General features: G+C 39.3%; 1 protein-coding gene across 3 annotated transcripts; it reads left to right on the top strand.

The window, feature by feature from the left end:
* The first annotated feature begins 1,827 nt into the window (after positions 1 to 1,827).
* Positions 1,828 to 15,618, top strand: LOC121297918. 3 transcript variants are annotated; one of them, XM_041224558.1, is made up of 5 exons: positions 1,828 to 1,912; positions 10,842 to 10,990; positions 12,523 to 12,733; positions 12,857 to 12,951; positions 14,438 to 15,618. In XM_041224558.1, exons 1-5 carry the CDS (start codon positions 1,879 to 1,881, stop codon positions 14,498 to 14,500), a joined length of 552 nt encoding a protein of 183 aa, XP_041080492.1. In that variant the 5' UTR covers positions 1,828 to 1,878; the 3' UTR covers positions 14,501 to 15,618. The 3 variants fall into 3 exon arrangements, with proteins under 3 accessions (XP_041080492.1, XP_041080490.1, XP_041080491.1); XM_041224556.1 differs by having other exon boundaries at positions 12,857 to 13,038; XM_041224557.1 differs by lacking the exon at positions 1,828 to 1,912 and adding an exon at positions 4,393 to 4,523 and having other exon boundaries at positions 12,857 to 13,038.
* Positions 15,619 to 25,066: the final 9,448 nt, after the last annotated feature.

Here is a 25,066-nt window from a genome sequence, read left to right as displayed (position 1 = left end):
CACTATTATGATCGACACAGGGGGGTTGTGCTCACTAATCATTAAGTTTAGTGCTGCCCAAAACATCTCATATCAGAAATCCAGCTTTCAGGAGTCTTTTCAGAAGCAGACCCCATGGTCAAGGAATAAGCAGCTTCAAATGTCATGTTGCTCGCCCTGTCAGCCCCATCAGCTGTCTGTATAATGGAGGTGCGTTGGAAAGTCACACTGTTGCATGATTTCAGTGGAAAAAAGGAAGACTTTTCAGGCCCGGCATGTAGGATTCTCCAGACAAGCTCAAAGCACCTCAGGTAAAGGCCGATACAGAATAATGGTCAGAACTCAATACTGGAGCAACAGAACCACTCACAATGAATGGGCTCCATACAATGCTTGTGCTGTAGAGGGACACTGAGGCAGCCAAGAAGAAATCAGCCTGTAAGAAACAGCTGTAGGGTCCCTTTAGAAAAGTTCAGCACACTATTTTTGCAGTTTGACCGTGTTTTTCCTATAGTTATACTATGCATTTACCATAGTTTACCCTGGTTCACCATGTTTATTAATATGCTTTATCATACCTCACTGGTCTTTACCATACTTCCCTATCCTTTTCTGTTCTTTCACTGTGCTTTATTACTCTTTGCTATGCTTTTACTATGGAAAACGCCACATGTAGAGCAGGGTGAGTCATACAGTCAAGGGAGACTGGGTTTCTGGCTGTGTGCCATTGCCGGTCTTTATTGGGGATTCAACAGTGTCTTCCTAAATCCCCACAGGTTAGGAAGGCAAAACCAGCAGGGTCTGTTTCTCCCCATCGTGCTACAGCACACCCCCTGACCAGGTACCTGGTGAGCTCAGGCAGACTCCTACAGGGCATCGTGCTCACCTGACCAGGTACCTGGTGAGCTCAGGAAGACACCTACATATGACTCAGCACAGCTATACTCAACTCTAGAGGTTATAAAACAGTGTGGGACAGCTACATTTCTCAGGTGCCAAAAATATATCTTAGTAATTGAGCACAAAGGGTCCTCAAAAGCCAAAGCAGGATCAAAAAGAACTGGACTGTTCCAGACATCCTGCATGGTACCAGGTTAACCAAAACTGGACACAATGTTCATGCGTTATATAGAGTTCACTTCCTCCACTTGTATTACACACTTGCCAATGTAACAGTTGCAGATGTGCTCCATTCATCCTCGAGTTAAATCCAATAAATGAGCGTTTGCATTTATTAAGATCGTGGATTGTAGTAATCAAGTTTGTTATGCTTCATTAGTGACATGCTGCCATTGCTGTGCTGTCAAAGGCAGCCTTTGTGCTTTTTGTTTCTTAAAAGAAGGCTTTCAGATCAATAGCAGTGATTGCATTGTTACTGGTTCACCGCGCGCTATGCTGAAGATAATCTGGTGCTTTGTTTTCTTTCAGGATATGTCAATTTTTCAAACACACCCTATCCACTCTTGATATCTAATCCCCTTCTCAGCTGGATATCACACAGCCTGATTGCAGATTGGCTATCTGTGTGAATCTAACAAACAAATCACGAATCAGGTACTGTATCAGGAAACAATAACAACACCGAATCGATAGCGTTGGTTTAAGCAAAAAAAAAAGAATGACACTTTATATGAAAAACAAACTTTAGCTCATTTGTATACCTTTTCTGAATTCCAGGCTGTTGCGTTTCTCAGAACTGGAGGCGTTTCTACAGTGAAGCTGGTAACCCAGTGTCGTGACATTCATATGAGGCAATAAAGCAAATTCGAAACTGTGCAATAAAGGAAAAAGAGGTTTTAGAGGAGGAGCTGTTAAAATAAGTCTTGAAAACGCTTTGCACTGCTTCTAGTAACCGAGCTGCACAGGAAACTGAATAGCAAGAGCTCTGAGCGCTTCATAATGACATTCTCGACCACAACACTGCATAGCAGGGGTGAGTGTTAAAGACATTCAACACTATTGTGAGCTTTGCACAAACAACATACAAACTGTGACAAGGCTTGAATGTTGCTGATGCGGTGCAAATTGATGCGTGCAAAACCATAAATAATAATTAAAAAAAAAAAAAAAAACACTTGTAATGTTAATATTGTGTCAGGCTGTTATTTGTACATATTGTTTTCTGAAGGAAAGAAACAGACGAACTTCAGCCCACACACCAGCCCCTAAATGAATTAGAGTGCTGTTTATTCCTGGTTTGTTAACTATTTTACTTGTGTTTTTTTTTTTTTATTTCTGAAAAAAGCATGCTAATGATAGCTAGCAGTGAATATCTTGTCCTCAGTTAAATCATGGTTTTTGGTTTAGAATAATACAGCTCTATTCATTATTAGTTGTCGTTTATATAACTCACAGCCAGCATTGCAGTAATATGCATCTCTAATAATAATAATAATAATAATAATAATAATAATAATAATAATAATAATAATTGCCATACCTTTAAAAGCAGGCAATACTTTAAACTAGCAACTTGACCAGTTTATGCATCGATATATATTTAGCCTAATCATTCTTTCATTAAAAATACATTTAAAAAGCATTATTCTTTCAAATTGACATCATCTTAATAAAATGTTGGAAAAAAAATGCAATTCTATTTATTCAACTGTGTGTATTTAGAATATTTCAATATGTTTCACACTCATTATACATGTCGTTTTTAGGGTAACCCCGATGACAGATATGCAAAGAAAAATATGCACGATTTCTAAATAAAGTAACACAAAGTAATCACCATTACTTTTGGCCCTGAAAAGTAATCTGATTACTTGGCTATGTTATAATTTAACCCTCCTATTATTTTCAGAATTTAAGTACATCTGTTATGTTTTGGATCATATCGACCAGATGCAATTTCAAACTAATTTAAACACCCTTTGAAGTAACTTACAAAAAATGATGGTGATTAAGTAGATTCAAGAAAATGCACAGAGTCCTTTTCTTCAATCAGTTGCCAGGTTTATTGAAATATGCAGGGAGTCTGGTCCCAGGTACAGGACAAACAGAATACTCATCATTACAATGTTTGCATGACATTAAATACCCTTCTGTATAGATGGTCCACCTCCCCTTTCTCTGACATTAACCAATTGTCAAGGTAATTTAATTTATTGTGTGAGTGTTAATGTGTGTGTGTGTGTGTGTGTGTGTGTGTGTGTGTGTGTGTGTGTGTGTGTGTGTGTGTGTGTGTGTGTGTGTCTAGTGTGACAACCTCTGAACTCAGTGCATTCCTCACACTCCTGGAGAAAAAAGGTCCATAAATCTGCCCCTTTGATCCCAGTGGCATTATCTCTTTCGATCTCTCTGAGAAACTCTGGGTCCAATGCCAGTCCCTGGGAGCCTTTTAGCCCCTTTATGCTTTGCATTCCAAAGTCTTACAGCCTGGCCCCTTCTGGTCCACAGCATTGTTATCTTTTTAGCTTGCAGTCAATGCTGGGCAAGAAACTTGTAGACACAAGGTCTCTGTCAATTGTAAGCAGTACATGCAATATGAACCAAACAGTCTGCTATCTGCAATATTAGTCTCTTTTCAGAAAAAAACACCAGTATAGCTTTGCCAGTCCACATGTGTAGCAAACTGCTAATCAATTCTCAATCCATGTTTTCCAACAGCCTTAAATTGATTAAATGTTTTTATTGCAAATGTTTTACTCTTATGCTCTTTTAGTCCAGGAGCTGTGATAAAACTTCTTTGACTACCAACCTGGGAACTCTTCATTTTGGAGTGTCTTTATCAGTGAGATGCTGTTGCAATACTGACCATGAAAGTTAGGCTCTGCCTTGTAGATATATATTGTTTGTTTTTTTGTTTATAAATATCTCCAGACAGGTGCAGCCATTTCCAAAGATAATAATACAAATAAAATGATAATAATAAAATAACAAATAGAAGAATTTTGTTTTATTCCTGCACACAAATCTACATAGATAAACGCCACGGGGTCACAGTGACCCGAAACATCTTATTTGTACACATGACCTGTTCTAAAAAAAAAAAAAACTGTGTATAAGTTTCTGTGTCTGTGTATAAGTTAATGACCCAACTTAGGAAAAGTCATAAAATATTATATAGAAAATGAAAAGAAAAATAGCATTTAAGCTATTTGGAAAACTAAAATTTAACCTAATAGGAGGGTTAAAAAAAGAAATACTGTAAGAACTCAAAAAAGTTATCTTATTACAAGTAGCTGGTTAATGTAATGTGTTACTCTGACCATCCTGAAGAGACAAACTTCTTATTTGGTTCCTAAACTGCAGTATTATTTCACAGTAAATGAAACTTAATCAATTCTGCTCTTCCCCATATTTTGTGTTATGGAGAAAACAGAAGTAAAAGTATAGACATTGTTTTCATTCTGAGGAACTGCTACTCTACCTTCACTAGTTTCAAGATGCGTTTTTCTCTAACTGGCATCACTCCTAAATGAACCGTGAGACATTCTGCATTTGTAAAGTCATAGCTTCATGAACTGAAAGGCAGTGTGACGTTAAAGAACTCACATATTCAGACAACCGGAGCGCGAAAAATCAGGACCAATGAGGTACCTTATAAATAAAATAATGTTGCTCTTTATTTGTTTCCGTTGGTTAGTCTGAATTTGATAATCGTAGTCAATATGGAGGCACATTTACAGTGTTGGTTTTCATCAGATGCTGTTGTTTAAACTGATTTATGTGCACATATATGTGCTTTACCTTTCTACTGCATTTATAAAAATGAAAACGTTGATTTGCTGCGCTTCTATTCACAGAATAAAGTGTTAAGTATAGTGCTGCAGTACCACCATAGTTCGGGTTGAGTAGGAGTTACTGTTAAGCACCAGTTTGTGCACGTTAATGATTTCGACCCCTTTGAATGGACTGGCATGACATTTTGCATGGGTGGCCTTGTAGGGTAAATGTTTCAATGTTTTTGTTTGGTTTTTTTAAGAGGACATTTTTAGGGTAGAAATGGGATGGCCCAAAGATGGTGCTTTAACTGGTAATACAAAAATAGTAATATTTGTTGTTTAAAAACATTTATAGCGAATTTCTGTAAATGTAAAATGGTGAAACATCAGGCTACTCTCAGATCTATACAAATAAATAATAATATTATTATATACTGCTAATATAGTTGTTCATTTTAAATAACATGTTTAATCCGGAAACTCGTTTTCATGTGTTCTGCAATAAAATACTTTTTACTCACTAAGTTATGCTTAAGTTTAAACTGAGTATAATTAAATGGTTTACTGCTGACCGTTTACAAGATTCTAATACTGCGCCTCTAGTTAGGTGTGTCAGTGCTCCAGCTTAGGATCCACACAGACTTGTGCGTGATGTCTGTCACAGTATCATGTGTTTAAGTGTGTGTTTGTTTGTTTTAAGTAGTTCAGTTAGGCTGCAGCAGTGTGTTTAACATGCACTTCATTACTGCAATATATCAGCAGGTCGCATGTTTTGTTTTATAGTTTACACTTCCTGCTCTGCTTGGGGTAGGGTTAGGGTTAGGGTTGCTTTTATTTGCAAAGTATATTTCAAATTCTTTCAAGTATGTTGATAAAGCACACTTTGTGGCTGCTTTTTTCAACTTTTCACATTCCTGTGTGGTTAAAATAATTCTATAGATGTGGATACAGTAGATAAAGTGTATTCTTAAATTCCCCTTACTGTGCAGCACAGTCTGTGCTCTTGAATTAAATAAAGATAGACCAGTGTAAACATAACCTGAAAACGAGAAGGATCTCTGCTGCCACCCGGACCTGTGCCGGCTGCAGTCTGAGTTGTAACTGGAAATGAAGCTTAGATGTGTAATAATTATTATGCGATACAAAACCACGGTACCCCGACTAGTTTTAAGCATCTTGCCCTGTTGAATTTAAGGCAATACAGAAAAAAAGGAAAAGAGAAGTCGCAAGCTTCTTCTTTTGGCTTTCAGAGAAGTTTAGTTTATTGAAGATAAAAGTTCTGAGTTGCAAAGTTACAAGCAGACATCTTAAAGGTTACATGGTGACAGTTTGCAGGAATCCTCTTTCCAAGCTCGGATCGGAGCTATACAAACAGCATTTCAATATCGGATCAGAGCAATACAAACAGCCAGTTTTTATAACCCTCATAAAATCGACTGTAATTTCCTAAGTTTTATTTCTAGTTTCTACTGTGTAAGTAGGAGTTTAACCAGAATCTGTCTTAATCTTTAACCCATTCTGTGCGTTGTATTCCAAGACCAAAAATGAATTTATATCTAAATAAAATGTTCCATCCCATCCCTAGGGGCAATTCCGTGTGTGCTGCGTATGGTTTATAGTTTGAAACCACTGCTTCCTGTGGAAACAGAAGGACAAAGTCTGTGCTGTGATTGGTCACCTGGAGCCCGTTTTTCAAAATTGTTAACCTGGGTAACAGTGATCCAGATTTTGTAATCCTATATTTTGTGATTGAGATTACTTTTATCTGGATCATTTTGATCCGGATTTTCAGAAAATGCCACTGCTGGATTACATTTATCCAGATAACAAATAATCACAATTACATAATCCATTTTTTTTTTTTTTTTTTTTTTTTTTTTTGTTTTTTTTTTTAAGTGGACTAGTTCTTAATAGGGTACAGGTTTTTCTTTTTTTTTTTTTTTTTAAGAGACCCTTATTTATGATATAGCCTGTTTAATAAAATAATACATTGAATAATACACAACTTTATTTATTTGGTTTTATATTATTAAAATCACTTTAATGTTAGTGCACATATAACACCTGCAAACAATTGTTATTTTATTTATGCTACTTAACAGAAATTAAATAACTAAATGTAAATTGAATCAAAATACAACTTTTGAAAAAAAAGCATGTGTTTTTAGACATCTTAGTCGTCTTCCTCGTCGGTCAGGAGTCCAGCATCTCAACCACCTGGAAGTTGGTTACTTATTCTGGGTTCCTTATACACTGTGTAGTTGACAAAGCAGCGTGTCCTTTGTTTTCTGTGTGTTTTAACTCATTTACACATCATGCTCAAGTAAGATATTGCTACTATTTAAATAATAATCGCTCCTTTTATATAAAGAAAATGAAAATATGAATAACAGATCTGTATCAGCAGCAAAACAGTACCCTAAATTACACGCTTGTTTTGTCCCATTTACCCCCTTAGACTCCTTGCTCACTAAATATCGAGGTATCCTTAGGTAGGCTATTGTTCCTCTTTGCAAAAACACTCAAGATTTTAGTGAGCAAGCCGTACCCCACAAGCAGCAGCACCCCAAAGTGTAACCAGTAAAAATGCATAGGAACCCTATTGCTCTTACTTGTTGATTAGCGGGCCACGTTTTGTGCCACTTATTTCAAAGCTGATTCTCACACAGGAGGAACCCCTCTATGTCACCCATATGTATTTATACCGGTCCAAAATGGATTTTGATCAAAAACAGCGTGCTAACATGGCACAGATTGCAAGTTGGACAACAACGCAAATTGAATAAGTACCTGGGTTATTTCAGGGGTTAAATAGCATATTTCAAAACTCTGAGTTACAGTCTGTGCAAATGATGATGTCCCGGATTATTGTTTGATTTTTTGCTGTTTTTGTATCAAAATCCATTTTGAGCCGGGATAAATACACATGGGTGAGGTAGAGGGATTCCCCCTGTTTCAGCTTTGAAATAAGTGGAGCAAAATTATTTAACCCCCAACATAACCCAGTTACTTATTCAGTTTGTGTTACATTTGCGGGATGCAATTAAGAAGCTGGAATGTGAATAAGAACCTGGAATGTGAATAGGAAGCTGGAATATGAATAAAAACTATACTTTTTTGTTTTATTGTGTATTGTTGCATGGAATAAGAATGATGAAGTTTCAGAACAATTTGAAAAGCGATTATGCAGTTATATGCAACAGAAGTGTGACAAACTTTTATAAAATCTATTTCCCCAGAATCTGATATTACCAATAACATGGTCTTTTTTCTTAGTACCAAGTTGAATGACAATTGGATAGGTGTTTTTCCAGATATATGGAGAAATTGATGAAGTGTGACACGTACGTACTGCCTTACATAGGTACAATCCCCTCATCTGTATCCGCTTCACAAGGGATTTCATCCCCAGTGCCAGAATAGAATGGCAGTAATGAGTTTCTGGGCTACAAAGCCAAAATAAACATGTGCCACCTGATATACAGTAATATGCTCACCTCTCAAAGCTCAGATCTCTGTATGGTTGTTCAACTCCTCCCCATGACATCCTACACTTAGATAGGGTGGTATTCTCTCTTCACTACTGTACGCAAGCTTCTTTTTTTTATTTTAGAACGTTTCCATTATTGAGCTTTGTAGTTCGTCGGAAAGTCCCACATAAAAAAACAGACATGAAACATTTTCACTTCATGTAGCACACTGTCATTAGACCATGTGACCTACAGCACAGAAATGATTGCACTAGAGATTATATACAGTGCCAGTTAAACTTCAGTCTACATGTAGTACTGATAAAGATGTCCTGAGAAAGCATTGTGTACCTGGTAAAAGTGCTTCTGCTAATGCTAAACGCAAGTAAGAAACGAAATAGTTAAACACCTTGGTTTTGAACTTTCCTTCACCCTTCATTTATACATTGGTTTTCTTTGCATCTTGTTGATCCAGTCATGTATATGTTCTGTTATATGAACCAACATGAACAAGGTCATTTGTGCCACTGAATATCTTTCAAGCCGTGTCTGTTCAAATGTTTGAATATTTGTACCAGCACTGTAATTCATTAACTTTCAAAGACGGAACCATCAATTACAATACATAGTTGTTATCATTAGTCCCAAAAAAAAATTGAACAATTATTTGATTACAAAATTGAGTACACCCATTCACTGTCTCCTCATTGAGAATCCACATGAACCTTGATAATAAAGCATTTACTGCTTGATTTTTATGCACACGTTTTTTGGTGATACCTTTTTAACTGAATAGCCGGTTCGAGTCCAGGCTATTCCTTTGCTGACCGAGGATGGGAGCTCCCAGGGGGCGATGTACAATTGGCCGGGAGGAGGGAGGGTTAGGTCGGCCAGGGTGTCTTCGGCTCACCGCACTCCAACGACCCCTGTGGTCTGGCCGGGCGCCTGCGGGCTGTCCTCCAACGCTGTACCTCTGGGTGGCTGCATGGTGCGTCTGAAGTGTATAAAAAAGCGGGCAGCTAACGGCACACGTTTCGGAGTGGATAGGGCAGCTATTACTGGGTCAGTGCAATGGGAAGTGGGTTTCACTTCTAATGTCTCTCTCTCTCTCTCTCTCTCTCTCTCTCTCTCTCTGTCTCTCTCTCTCTCTCTCTCTCTTAAATTTAGCTCTGCTTGATGCATATCTATAAAACTCTCACAACACCAGATTGGTGACACTGTCCTGTTTAGTTAAAGATCACAAATATTTTGGGTATTCACAAGGTTAGTCTGAGGTACAATTACTGATCTGTAAGTGTACACATTACTGGTGTTTTACAAGCATAAATATGATTGTGCATACTGGGACATGTATTATCATACTGGGGCATGTACTGGGACATGTATTATCATCCAGAACTATTAAACACAGAATAATGCTAACTTCAATAACTACAAGTCTTTCACAACTTAAAAACAACTTTGGCCAACACACTGGTGATACTTCTTGCAGCTCTACCTCAGAATGTGACTGAGAGTTTGAAGTTATGGCTGGAAGTTACAGCCCAGATTTCACCCCCATCCAATCTGCTCGCATGAAAAACACGTCTGTGTCAAGAGAGAGGGCACCACATTTACACTAATCTTGGACTACCGAACCTATATTAACATTCATGGTTTGATTTCCACTTCTGTTTTTCATCACATCATTGAAACTTGTTTATAAACAGCTGAGCAAGGTTCAAATCCACAGGCCTAGCTGCTGATGAGTGTTTCAGAAAGCTTAGCATGCCACAAGGGCTTCTTGCATCATCAATGTGAGACTAAAGGCGCGCGAGTTAGACAGATTTGATTATTAGATTCACTTTTTACAGCTTTGCGAGCTTCCCTGCTGACAATAGTGTTGTGTGGTTAAGTAATCGATCCTGTTGTAATGGTATTATATACAACATTGGTTGGTTCATATTAATGTTCCAATTGTGGTTAAATATCAAATTAAGAAAGTAATGAAAAACAAAGTGTGTCTTCTTAACAACAACAACTAACTCAACCAGTGCACCACAGTTGTCTGTTTCTCAGCAGTGACTCTGTTCTAGTTGTTTTTCATGGTGTTTGTTTCTCAGCAGTGACTCTGTTCTAGTTGTTTTTCATGGTGTTTGTTTCTCAGCAGTGACCATGTTCTAATTGTTTTTCATGGTGTTTGTTTCTCAGCAGTGACTCTGTTCTAATTGTTTTTCATGGTGTTTGTTTCTCAGCAGTGACTCTGTTCTAATTGTTTTTCATGGTGTTTGTTTCTCAGCAGTGACTCTGTTCTAATTGTTTTTCATGGTGTTTGTTTCTCAGCAGTGACTCTGTTCTAATTGTTTTTCATGGTGTTTGTTTCTCAGCAGTGACTCTGTTCTAATTGTTTTTCATGGTGTTTGTTTCTCAGCAGTGATTCTGTTCTAATTGTTTTTCATGGTGTTTGTTTCTCAGCAGTGACTCTGTTCTATTGTTTTTCATGGTGTTTGTTTCTCAGCAGTGACTCTGTTCTAATTGTTTTTCATGGTGTTTGTTTCTCAGCAGTGACTCTGTTCTAATTGTTTTCATGGTGTTTGTTTCTCAGCAGTGACCATGTTCTAATTGTTTTTCATGCTGTTTGTTTCTCAGCAGTGACTCTGTTCTAATTGTTTTTCATGGTGTTTGTTTCTCAGCAGCGAGCCAGTTCCAGTTGCTTCTCACTGTGTTATCTGTTTCTCAGCAGTGACCCTGTTCCTGTGTGCCATGGTGCTCCACAGTATATCTTCACAGGACAGTGACAATGTGACAGCGCAGTGTGGAGACACAGTTAAACTTTCCTGCAGAGCCATCGAGAGGAGCAGCAGCTATCGGACAGTCACCTGGTATAAGGTACTGGCAGAATGTAGTGGCCTTGCATGGCCACTCTGTCCTGCAGGAGGTGTGACTTAAACGCAGCTTCAGTCTTAGTACCTAGACCTAGACTATACCACCTCACTGATTCAGTCTTAGAACCTAGACCTAGACTATTCTGCCTCACTGACTGGGAATGTGCTTCTTCACTCGAGTTGAGTTTGTTTGTTTTTGTAAAGCTCTCTTATCCCCGTTGTGCCACCCTATTTAAAGTCATGTTCTCCATCAGAATGTATCAGTAGCAACTATACTTATAATTGCAGTCTAAACGTTTTAAACCACAACACAACTATATATGGGGCTGAACGGTCTCCTCTCGTTAGTACATTTTCTTGTCTTCCTCTGTTCTTATATATAAACATCTGTGTCTGTTTTTCATATCAAGTAAATAACTTGCTATAATATGTTTTGTCAGTTGCTTCATTTAAAGGGAGGCAGTGATAATGTTACAAATGCCTCCAGGAATTTAATTCTCTATTAAAAACCTGTTTTTTTCCAAGCTTATGAAAAATAGACATTTTATATTTAAGTGTTAGCATTTTTAATTGTTCTAATTAATGTTTGATATTATAGTTTAATTTTTGCTTGTTTGCTAAAGTGCTTTGGAATGGCTTGCACTGAAAGGCGCTATATATAATAAATTGATTGATTGATTGATTGACTGATTGAGATAGGTGGCAAGAAAATTGATGTGAAAGCCTTGCTTAGCGCTTCTTTAAAAGCCCCAGAGACTTGTCAGCCTGCATCCTATTCTGTAGCACAGACGCCGAGGTGTCAGTTTTCCGGTTTCCTGAGACATGGCAGCTCACTGAGTTATTGCACTATGACAAAAGTGTTAAACCACAACTGTCGAAAGAAAACAAACTCCACTGCTCACACTGACCAAGTTAACAAAGTAGGACAAAGGTTTCCACTGCTGTGAAGGCAAGGGGAGTAAACAAGACTACGCTCATTTTAGTCCTTAGAAAACAGGACCCAGTTTGCAAAAGCCTTTCCATGCTGTCAAACCAAGAAGTACTTTAGAAGTCTAAGTTCACTTTTTAAAATGTGTAAGAAAATTAGACCAATTCAAAGCCATGCAAGATGCTTTTAAGAAGAAAAAAAAGATTCCCAAATAAGAGTTTCCTAACTTCTCTTAAATATTTGGTAAGTTAATCAGGTGTTTGTAGGGTGAAGGGTTGTCATTTGGTGGAGAGGACTGCAAAGCAAAGAAATATGAGAAATGATGCCTCTTCTAATAAGAGAGAGACACATGACATATTTACTTATTATGACTTATTGTGGCTCTTTACTGAGCACTCCAGCATTGCGTTAGTATCATTTTTATCGCCTTGCCAGTTTCTACTTGCTTTGATCTGGTCTGGAGACAATTCTAACTGCACTAAACACACGTCCTCTCTTGAAAAACAGTTATTTGTCACAGAATGGACACGTTTCTTTAGTATTTGTAAGACTGGACTGTAAATCTTGGGACCCCCCAGCTGAACCCTGCTTTCTGTATTGCCCTGCAGATGAACTCCTCACACCAGATTGGCATTCTGCGCAAGGCAGGCAGCAAGGTGACCCCCTACACCCTCTTTAACAGGAAGACATCGCTGGGGGACCGTGAGGCACTTGTCCTACCTGATGTGCGTCCCGGGGACTCAGGGACGTATCAGTGCTACCTCTCTGCACAGCTGGGGGGAACCAACCAACAAACAAGCATCCATCTGGAGGTTCAAGGTTCGACTTCTGTTTACGCTTGAAAAGTGTTAGTGTAACTTTTCATTTCTTTCGACATAAGATGATGAAACATTGGTTTATTCACCCCTGTAAAACCCTGTGTTTTACTGTTTCCCTCCTCAGAGTGTGTGACTGCCCTGTCCACCTCTACTGTACAGTGGTTCTCTAGCGCCACCCTGAGCCCGTCCGGTAACACCACTGCCCGCTGTGAGCTCCAGGTGACAGAGCTGTCCATCAGCATGCTAGTCGTTAGTTTTGCTGGTGTGGGTCTGATTAAAGTAATGCTGTCAGTTTGCATCACAGCGGTAAGTCACTGAACTGATGGGGCAAGGCATAGAATTAATTTCAGAGCATGACATCTTGTACTAGACGGTTTAAATCAAACTCTGTTTGGAAGCCATGCTGTCTTGTACTTCCTGGGTCATTTCACCCGAAGAAAGAAATTGGCCCCACCCCTTCACTGGCTTATTTCCTGTTTATAACCAATCAGCTGCTTCCCTTATTGACTGACATGCTTTCAGCCAGTAACATACTTTGACACTGCTGAGGTGTAATGACCCAGGAAGTGCAAACAAATAACCTGTGAATAAGGCATATAAACTTAGAGGTTCTTTTAAGCTATAGTACCAGATACCATGTTTTAAAATGGAAATACATACAATACAATGTTGTAACTATAGACTCACGAGACAGTACCCAGCTTTCACTAATGCTTTTTATGAATTAAATGCAGTTAATATTTATGAAACGGTTCTAAACTGGTATCGGTTTTGCAAAACTTGAGAGTTTACGAGTAAGTAGCTTCACACGTCATTCTTATTGCTTGTTCACATTTCTCATACTGTTGTATGGAGCCCATTCATTGTGAGTGGTTCTGTTGCTCCAGTATTGAGTTCTGATCATTATTCTGTATCGGCCTTTACCTGAGGTGCTTTGAGCTTGTCTGGAGAATCCTACATGCCGGGCCTGAAAAGTCTTCCTTTTTTCCACTGAAATCATGCAACAGTGTGACTTTCCAACGCACCTCCATTATACAGACAGCTGATGGGGCTGACAGGGCGAGCAACATGACATTTGAAGCTGCTTATTCCTTGACCATGGGGTCTGCTTCTGAAAAGACTCCTGAAAGCTGGATTTCTGATATGAGATGTTTTGGGCAGCACTAAACTTAATGATTAGTGAGCACAACCCCCCTGTGTCGATCATAATAGTGAAATACATTTCAGCTTTTTTTAAGGACAACAGACATACTGTTACAGGTTAATAAAGTAAAATGAATGACCTGTCAAATGAAGTAGGCTTGAAAGAACACATTATGAAGTATCTCTTTAATATATCTCCAAATGAAAACTAGAGAAATGTGTGAAACAAGCCATCAGTTCTTTCAGCATATCGTCAAAGCTGATTCCTTTAACCCCTGGGAGTGGCATTGTCTCTGTTACAAATGGGCAATGAAAAATGAGGCATTACCAGTATTAGGGACAGAGAACCCGATACGGGGTGTGTATTAATAATAATAATGAACAAATAGTCCACACGATACAGTCAAATTTAATTCCTTAACAAAATGAGGTGATGTACAGTATCACTCCTTTAAAGAGTTACTATTGTAACTTTCTGTTTGAAGCTGACAGAAGGGGGCAGTTCTGTGCATTCCTCGTGAGTTCTCCTCTTATGTCCTTCTCCACTTGTGTCCTTCTCCAGGTGTGTCTCGGAGGCTTGGAGAGAAGAAAAGAGAGTCACTACAGACGCCACTGCTGCAGATAGGGGTCTTCACACCAGCACAGACTCCAGTGCAGCCCCACAAGCCTCAACGCTGGGGAATGTCGCCGGTTCAAATCCATCAGAAGCTCCTGTAGATTGGCTGAAAGCCAACATGAGGTCTCATGGTCTTCTTGTAATAATAGGGCTCCCACTTTTTCCTTGCAATAAGGGGCAGAAAAACAGTGAACAACAGCAATACAGGAGCAGACCTATATAATATGTTAGATGAGCTCCAAGGATTAAACAGTGCACATTTATAGTGCTTACAGGCTCAAAGAAAAAAGTTCTGTATAAACGTACATTTAAAACATCAAATAGTTTTAGAAGAGAATAAGGACTATTTACCCAAATGTTCTTTATCATAGTGATCTGTGCCCCTCTGGAGTTTAGAATAGGAAATGTACACAATATGGGAGCCAAGGAAAGGTCCTCAGAAACATTACAAAAAAACGTGTGCTTGTGATTGTGTGTGTGGGCATGGTCTTCAAACCATTGGAGGACAAGACAAAATTGGAAAAAATGTCCCCACAAAAACAAAATATATCTTACTTAAAATCTAGTCTTTTGCCAAGGGGAAGTTTCTATGGCTTGGAATTAAGAATCATAAATATGACAGTCAATGTAAAATCTACATAAAGATAGCAATACAAACATGGGTGTGTGTCTGTGAGTGTGTGTGTGTGTGTGTGTGTGTGTGTGTGTGTGTGTGTGTGTGTGTGTGTGTGTGTGTGTGTGTGTGTGTGTGTGTGTGTGTGTGATTCCTGCTCTAATCCAAAATCTTTCATGAGCAGTACATTCACTTTGAACACAGAAGACAAAATCTGCAGTTATTAACAGCAAACGCATGCACAGGTCCTGGATAATGGGAAGCATGTAAAGGTTTATGTATTTATTTTAATAAAATAAAATGTTTATTGAGCAAGTGGGAAACTTACTGAACCCACTTAGTCTGCAGGATGCATCTCAATGGCTTGCTCAAATATGGTCAAGACCCTCATTTGCTCTACTGTTTTATACCTTAAAACTCCGAGAATTTGCCCAGCAAGCATGTGAAAAAACAAATTTATGTCAAGAAAATCACATTGAAATATATTTATGTATTTTTTTGTAAACATTTATGTAAATAAACCTATAAAACAATTCTACAGTACAAGCATTTTGTTTATCCAGGAAACGTGCTATAACACTGACTGCACAGATTCTGCGGGATCTCTGAATCAAGACTTCTTGCTGCTGTATCCTTTAGAACCCATTGGGAAATGTAAACCAACTGGACTGTGAACAAACTGCTCTGTTATCTAAGAATGGATTTTTTCTATTGTATTTCTTCTACCTTCTTTCTTACTTGAAATGCATAAAGCTGAAAATAGCCTGCTGTCAGTCTAGCGCAGGGCTTCTCGAACTGGGACCTGGGGACCCCCTGTGGCTGCTGGTTTTCATTCCAACCGAGCTCTCAATTACTGAACAAGACCCTTCATTGAACTGATAATGTGCTTAATTAGACCTTTTTACTTGTTTTCAGCTCTTACTGTTGCAGTTGAAGTTAATTATAAAATGTTATAGCTAACTTGAAATATGCAACTGTTCAAGAGCTGAAAACCAGTAAAAAGGTCTGTTTAAGCAAATTATCAGTTCAATGAAGGGTCAGTAATTGAGAGCTCGGCTGGAATGAAAACCAGCAGCCACAGGTGGTCCCCAGGACCGGGTTTGAGAAGCCCTGGTCTAGCGCATGTAAAAAAAAAAAAAAAAAAAAAAAAAAAAAAAAAACACAAGGATGCAGAAGTCTCTAGACTCTCAGAATAGTTCAAAGGTATACACTTTTTAACAGGGGGAGTCAATAGTTTAAAGCTACAGGTACAATGATCTTGCACTGCTTGATTATTGTACCTTGGTGATATCTAATAGTGATACTTCTTTAGCGCCATCTACTGAGTGCTGAATGTCTCTCAGTTGCAAAAAACGCTGAGAGATGTGTTCAATAATATCTGACTGAGACATCTTATAAAATCTCAAATACCAATTTTTTCCCCTGCTGAGACCGTGCACGTTTTAACCCATTAATATCCAAGTCATCTCAGATAACACAATATCTGTGTTAGAAGCTGCCATTAAACAGCAGTTTCATGTGGAAGAATTGTCACTGCCGATCACTTTGCCAGTGTTCGCTATCTCCTTTTCTTTCTGTTTTGTTTGCTTATTCCAATCCTCTCTCAACAACAGCAACAGCTACCAATTATAATTAAACATTATTCCCTCCTCAGAGAGTTCTTTTTCATCTCCCTTCTTGTTTTCCCTTTACGTTCATGCTGCAATTGCTTTCTCCTGTTCTCTGCTCCAGCCCGGCAGTGTTTACCACATCCATGATCATCTGACACCACTTCTCGACTAAACTTCCTGACAACTTGACGAGTAGAACGGGTTTGTGCTGACCAACCATTTCAATAATTGCATCAATTTCTTCTTTTGAAAAACATTTTTTTCTTGGCACAGCTTGAAAGTTGATAACCGTAGTTACTCAACACAGATCGCAAGCGACAGCACTTGTGTGTTTTCAATATTGATCATTCAAACCCATTGAAGTACTTTTTCAAACACATATGATTATATATGTAGGAAAATGAATTATACTAGAAACAGCAGTTTTGAGACTTCATTAAAACACAATGGTAAGAACATAAGAACATAAGAACATAAGAAAGTTTACAAACGAGAGGAAGCCATTTGGCCCATCTTGCTCGTTTGGTTGTTAGTAGCTTATTGATCCCAAAATCTCATCAAGCAGCTTCTTGAAGGATCCCAGGGTGTCAGCTTCAACAACATTACTGGGGAGTTGATTCCAGACCCTCACAATTCTCTGTGTAAATAAGTGCCTCCTATTTTCTGTTCTGAATGCCCCTTTGTCTAATCTCCATTTGTGACCCCTGGTCCTTGTTTCTTTTTTCAGGTGAAAAAAGTCCCTTGGGTCGACATTGTCAATAAAAATTTTTAATGCTTGAATTAGGTCGCCGCGTAGTCTTCTTTGTTCAAGACTGAACAGATTCAATTCTTTTAGCCTGTCTGCATATGACATGCCTTTTAAGCCCGGAATAATTCTGGTCGCTCTTCTTTGCACTCTTTCTAGAGCAGCAATATCTTTTTTATAGCGAGGTGACCAGAACTGAACACAATATTCAAGATGAGGGCTTACCAGTGCATTGTACAGTTTTATCATTACTTCCCTTGATTTAAATTCAACACTTTTCACAATGTATCCGAGCATCTTGTTAGCCTTTTTTATAGCTTCCCCACATTGTCTAGATGAAGACATTTCTGAGTCAACAAAAACTCCTAGGTCTTTTTCATAGATTCCTTCTCCAATTTCAGTATCTCCCATATGATATTTATAATATACATTTTTATTTCTTGCATGCAGTACCTTACACTTTTCTCTATTAAATGTCATTGGCCATGTGTCTGCCCAGTTTTGAATCTTGTCTAGATCATTTTGAATGACCTTTGCTGTTGCAACAGTGTTGCCACTCCTCCTATTTTTGTGTCATCTGCAAATCTAACAAGTTTGCTTACTATACCAGAATCTAAATCATTAATGTAGGTAGTCAATGTGAGGCAGGTTTTCCCACACCCCAGCTCGGAGTGCAGGTCTAGGAGCAGAATGGTGGGCTAGGGCTCATCTATCAGTAAATACAGACTGCGTCACATTCATCCTGCACACTTTCGCAGCGGATACTTTTTTGGTTGTTTTTAAGATGCAAATACGCTCTTGTCCTAACTGATTGTTCATTAACAAAAGCTGTATTAACAATAAGGATATTATCCTATTATCCACACATGTCACATGACCTGGGAAGAAACAAAAAATAAATAACACTCAATGAAAAGAAAGAATAATCCTGACTTCAAAAAAAACATGTACTTGATGGCCACAGCAGCACGGTGGTAGGAATAGCAAAGTGTTACTGAATTAAAGTTTTTCAGAAAATTCCCAATTGCTGCCATGTGACAGCTTCGCGTCAGGTGGCATGCTGTATATCTGGGTAACCACTAAACCAATTGTCATGAAACTTGGTATTAACATTACTTTGATACTATCAGATTGTGGGAATATATGGAGGTCTCTATATGCCACAACTAAATATCTGCACATAACTGAGGATGTGTGTTACTGACATACTTGACGTAGGTCGTGTTGCCTTATTTGAACAATACCTGATAAGTGCTTACTTTAAACCTACACACTCAGAGGAACTCTGGCCAGCCTTCTGCAAAAATATTCCCGAAATCAAGATAATTGATTCTGAAACTAAACCTGACCACCACCACTAAAGTGTCCAGTGCGAAAAAAACAAGATTAAATAATAAATTAACACCCAAAGAAGCACTACAGCAGGGGACGGGCAGCATCGTACTCTGCTCTACCCATCAGCCTGAGGAAACAAACACTGGACAAGTAACACACCGCGGGCAGCAACATACTCTGCTCTACCCATCAGCCTGGAGAGAGAGAGAGAGAGAGAGAGAGAGAGAGAGAGAGAGAGAGAGAGACTTTGACTTTTAAGATCCTTTATTTAAACATTCAAAATAAAATCCATAAAAATTCAAATAAAGTTAAAACACAACAAAAGTTAAAATTCCTACTGCCTCAGCAGAATTTAAAAAAATCCTAAATTACATCATGTTTTTTTTCCTTAAAAAATAAAAACAGATTTAAACAGCACACAAGGCGTCTCCCACACACCACCTCTCCTGGAAAATAAAAAATACTCAAACTCTACTCTGATCTGACCACGAGCACCCTGAACTGAACCACTAAAGTTCCAGAACCAGAGAGTTGATTTTTCCTTATCTTTAAAATAGCCAATTTTGCTTGTCCAATTAAAAAATTTATAAGAACACATCTGTTTTTTCATTTTAAAACTGTACAGAACCCTCAAAATAAAAAGCTCCTTACTAAAAACAACCCCTAAATTATTCAGGATTCCCTGCAGTAAATTAAAAAGTGGCCGGAGCCTCTTGCACTCAGTGTAGGCATGAAACAGAGTTTCCTCTGCTGAGCAGAAAGCACACTGCTCACTAATACTGGGGTCCACTCTATGGAGAAACCTGCCTGTGGACACAATGAAGTGTAGAATCTTCCACTGCAGGTCCCCCACTCTCTTGGCGAGAGGCGACTTGTACAGCACCCTCCACACCGGCCTGTGCCCCTCCTCTACAGATAAGTAAGCTCTCCACTTAGAGTCTACCAGACCCTTTAGCCTACTATACTCTGTGGCTTTAACACACAGTTTGTATATATGTTTGTATTAATTGTGTGAAAGACTATTTCCTCCACATTCTGCAATTTAAGCAAAGTCCCTCCATTCTCTCCACCCCCCTCTCCTTCCTCACCTACTGCTGGTGACACAATCATCCCTGGAAATAAGGAAAGCTGTCTCTGCTCTGTGCCTCTGGACAGCTCCTCCCTCAGGACTGCCTTGAGCCATGGGGAGAGGCAGCCCCTCAACTCACCCATTAGTCTTTCTGCAAGCCTCTCTGAGTGCCAGCCTAGCTGTGCAGTTAGCTGGGAGGCAATTAGCCAGCAGGAGAGCTCAAGGTTTAACAGGTGGACCATCCTGGTTACACCTGCTTTTAAAAAACTGGCACAGAGCGTCATTGACTGAAGGAACTTAACTGGAAAGAGTGGATTAAAAAATAGGGGCTCCTCAAACAGGTCCTGCCCTGTCAAGGACTCCACATCCCTTTCCACCCTCACCAGCTGCCAAGCATTTAAAATACTTTGATAAAAAGGAGGAAGTCCTGCTTTACAAAAACTGGTGTTCTCAATTAAAAACAGGTGTTCTCCTAACCCCAGCCCCCCAACTCTATTGAGAAGGAAACAGGCCAGCCTCTTCTAATGAGCCTCCTCCTCAGTATATAGGACTCTCTGAACCGCCTGCAGTCTGAAGGCTGCCACCCTGCTGAAAATGCTGACCAGCCCCTTACCCCCCTCATCACTAGGAAGGTACAGGACTGCCAGCCTTAAACTATGTCTCCTGCTCCAAAAGAACTCCAGCAGCACTCTCTGGATCTCCTTCACCAGGCCCCGGAGTGGGTCCAGGCACTCCAGCTTGTGCCACATGCTAGAGGCCACATGATTATTAATAACAAGCACCCAGCCCTTGAAGGACAGTTTGGCCAGCGGTCCCTTCCACCTCTGCAGCCGCCCCCTCACCCTATCCAACAGACTCTCCCAGTTCTTCTTCATGTAGTTCTCTGTTCCGAGGTGCACCCCCAGCACTTTAATGCCTGTTCTGTTCCATTCCAGCCCCTCAGGCAGGACAGGAGGGGTGCCCTCATCCCAGCTGCCCAACAGGAAGATGTCACATTTTGCCCAGTTTACTCTGGCAGAAGATGCTCTCTGGAACTCATTTAGAGTTTGCTGCAGTGCTTGGACATCTGCATCCCCACTCACAAACACAGTCACATCGTCTGCGTAGGCAGACACCTTCACTGTGGCAGAGGAGGGTGTGGAGGGCGAGGAGAGCACTGTCCATCCAGCTAACCTGACCCCCAGCAGATGCAGCAGAGACTATAACCAGTGAAAACAGCATACCAGACAGGGCACAGCCCTGCCTTATACCCCTGCACACTGGGAAGGGCTGACTAAGTCCACTGTTGATCTTTAAAATACTAAAAAAGCTGAATATAAGAGATAACACCAGGGCCGAACCCAAAGGACTCCAGTGTTTTAAAGAGGTAGGTGTGGTTGACTCTAGAGAAAGCCTTCTCTTGATCCAGGGAAACCATTCCTACATTAAAATCACAAATATCATTTACAGATAAAAAATCTCTAATAAAAAACAAGTTATCAAAAATAAAGTGACCTGGTATACAATATGTTTGGTCCATATGTACCGCAGTTCCAATAACTGTTTTTAATCTGCTCTTTTAGGTTCTGCAGGGTCTGTTCTTTAAATTCTGAATTTAAACTTTAATCTCTCACGGCTGTGTTCAGTGACCTGGTTGCATTTATAGTATATTGTTGACAAAAACATTTTATTTGTATTTTGCCAATGTCCCACCACTGTCAAATCTTTATATTGTGCTTTTCCTTTTTTCCAAATTATCCAAAAAAGTTTGAATTGTTGCTTGAATTTTACATCTTGTAGTAATTTTACATTGAAATGCCAGTACGATGTTCTGTGGGGTTCTGATTGAATTATTACTGTAATTAATAGACAATGGTGGTCAGAGAGACTACTGGGGATGATTCTTGCTTTGATGAATTTATTTAAATCATTTTTAGAAGTATAAAACTGGTCTAGTCTCGTCTATATATACAGTTTGTGTGATATTGAGACCAGATGTATTGTTTTGAACTGGGGTGCAGGCATCTCCATATGTCAACAAGGTCACTGGACTCTAACATTGCAGCCAACTCTCTGGAGGACTGAGGATGTGGTTCATTCGTTATTTAATATTAAAATTAACAGTACAATTAAAATCTCCTCCTAGTACTACCACATCGTTATTATTAATATTAAAAAGAGCTTGCTTTAATTTTTAAAAAAATAAAATTTGTTCCCCTGATGTTTTAACCCACTAAAGCCTGGGTATGTGGAAGTGGAATGTAGATGCTTCTAAGACAGAAAACAAGGCTTTGTGTGCAGTTTGAGATTGCAGGGTAGATAGATCACAGCCAACATCTAGAGAAAGTTATTATTTACTTAGCAGACTTACCCTGGTAACAATATATTAAACACAGAATAATTGCAGTTACAAATACAATGCAAATACATAAGAGGTACAATAAACATTAAACACATTACAGGATGCAACAAGTACAGCAAATCCAAAAAACAAAACAGCCGAGTGCTACCTGAGCACACCTTACACCTTCATTACAAACACAAGAAAAACAGCCGAGTGCTACCTGAGCACACCTTACACCTTCATTACAAACACAAGAAAAACAGCAGAGTGCTACCTGAGCACACCTTACACCTTCATTACAAACACAGGAAAAACAGCAGAGTGCTACCTGAGCACACCTTACACCTTCATTACAAACACAAGAAAAACAGCCGAGTGCTACCTGAGCACACCTTACACCTTCATTACAAACACAAGAAAAACAGCAGAGTGCTACCTGAGCACACCTTACACCTTCATTACAAACACAAGAAAAACAGCAGAGTGCTACCTGAGCACACCTTACACCTTCATTACAAACACAGGAAAAACAGCAGAGTGCTACCTGAGCACACCTTACACCTTCATTACAAACACAAGAAAAACAGCAGAGTGCTACCTGAGCACACCTTACACCTTCATTACAAACACAAGAAAAACAGCAGAGTGCTACCTGAGCACACCTTACACCTTCATTACAAACACAAGAAAAACAGCAGAGTGCTACCTGAGCACACCTTACACCTTCATTACAAACACAAGAAAAACAGCAGAGTGCTACCTGAGCACACCTTACACCTTCATTACAAACACAAGAAAAACAGCAGAGTGCTACCTGAGCACACCTTACACCTTCATTACAAACACAAGAAAAACAGCAGAGTGCTACCTGAGCACACCTTACACCTTCATTACAAACACAAGAAAAACAGCAGAGTGCTACCTGAGCACACCTTACACCTTCATTACAAACACAAGAAAAACAGCAGAGTGCTACCTGAGCACACCTTACACCTTCATTACAAACACAAGAAAAACAGCAGAGTGCTACCTGAGCACACCTTACACCTTCATTACAAACACAAGAAAAACAGCAGAGTGCTACCTGAGTGCTACCTGAGCACACCTTACACCTTCATTACAAACACAAGAAAAACAGCCGAGTGCTACCTGAGCACACCTTACACCTTCATTACAAACACAAGAAAAACAGCAGAGTGCTACCTGAGCACACCTTACACCTTCATTACAAACACAAGAAAAACAGCAGAGTGCTACCTGAGCACACCTTACACCTTCATTACAAACACAAGAAAAACAGCAGAGTGCTACCTGAGCACACCTTACACCTTCATTACAAACACAAGAAAAACAGCAGAGTGCTACCTGAGCACACCTTACACCTTCATTACAAACACAGGAAAAACAGCAGAGTGCTACCTGAGCACACCTTACACCTTCATTACAAACACAAGAAAAACAGCCGAGTGCTACCTGAGCACACCTTACACCTTCATTACAAACACAGGAAAAACAGCAGAGTGCTACCTGAGCACACCTTACACCTTCATTACAAACACAAGAAAAACAGCAGAGTGCTACCTGAGCACACCTTACACCTTCATTACAAACACAAGAAAAACAGCAGAGTGCTACCTGAGCACACCTTACACCTTCATTACAAACACAGGAAAAACAGCAGAGTGCTACCTGAGCACACCTTACACCTTCATTACAAACACAAGAAAAACAGCCGAGTGCTACCTGAGCACACCTTACACCTTCATTACAAACACAGGAAAAACAGCAGAGTGCTACCTGAGCACACCTTACACCTTCATTACAAACACAAGAAAAACAGCAGAGTGCTACCTGAGCACACCTTACACCTTCATTACAAACACAAGAAAAACAGCAGAGTGCTACCTGAGCACACCTTACACCTTCATTACAAACACACAACAAAGAACACAGCAAGCAGTCCTCTACATTGAGGACGCATTTTTTGCACATAAATCAAAAACTGTTATTTGTTAACTCTTCAGCAGAGTGTGCCCATCTGTTGCAGTGATCAATTTTTTTTTTACTTCTAAAAATGATTGTTAAACATATTACCCAGCTATAGATGATACAAAAGTGATTTTTACATATTTTATTTCACTCAAAGGACAGGACTGTGTTTCTGTTGCGGCAGATATGCAATGAAAAAACAGTAGTAGTACTGAATACTACTACTAATAAATAATAAAATCAAATAACAGCTCAAATTCGTAAGTTGTGTAACAATGCAGGTAGATTTGCCAGGTTGATTAAGGTGTTGCTTGATTGTAGGTAGATGCAGCAATTTGTTCCCAGAAATCTCAGAAACCTTTATTTAGAAAAGCATGTATTCAAGGTATTCTAAAAGGTCACCTAAATTGCAATGCAGGATCCACATCTGTCTGTGACATTTAATCAAGTACGTTAGGGTTACTGAAACTGAACCATTGGACTTGTCGTATGATACTCAACACTGAATGTAAGAGTCCACTATTTCATTTACTTACTTTGAATGGAAAATTCTGATGCATGTCTTCTTAAAGTCTGCTTCTGTTACTTGGAGTAGGATTATGGATAATTGTTAACAGATATGTAATTGTACACTTGAAGCATTCTATCATCTATGGCTATCTGTGCTTTAAAACATGGAGATATAACTTATAATACAAGAGGCCAGTGGCTGATATAGCGGTAGCAACTGTAGGCACTGTCTACCAAATTATTACACTTGCCTACCTATTTCCCGGGGTGTTAAAAATGTTTTAAACAGAGCACACACTGAAAGCCTCTCGCAAGCGTTGCTAACTGCTGCTCTGCTTGCTCCTGTTGTTCTACCAAACAGCCACGTCTTTTTAGAATCAA

The sequence above is a fragment of the Polyodon spathula genome, chromosome 23 (assembly GCF_017654505.1).
Source record: "Polyodon spathula isolate WHYD16114869_AA chromosome 23, ASM1765450v1, whole genome shotgun sequence".
Classification (NCBI taxonomy): domain Eukaryota; kingdom Metazoa; phylum Chordata; class Actinopteri; order Acipenseriformes; family Polyodontidae; genus Polyodon; species Polyodon spathula.
The sequence above is the reverse complement of the archived record's forward strand: the minus strand, read 5'-3'. Positions and strand labels throughout refer to the sequence as shown.

What these genes read in the sequence shown, in the direction of transcription:
- LOC121297918 (XM_041224556.1), top strand. Translation starts at nt 1,879, where the DNA reads ATGACATTCTCGACCACAACACTGCATAGCAGGG. An exon ending in GGACAGTCACCTGGTATAAG is followed by an intron (nt 10,991 to 12,522) that starts GTACTGGCAGAA and finishes ATTGCCCTGCAG; the next exon opens with ATGAACTCCTCACACCAGAT. An exon ending in TGTCAGTTTGCATCACAGCG is followed by an intron (nt 13,039 to 14,437) that starts GTAAGTCACTGA and finishes GTCCTTCTCCAG; the next exon opens with GTGTGTCTCGGAGGCTTGGA.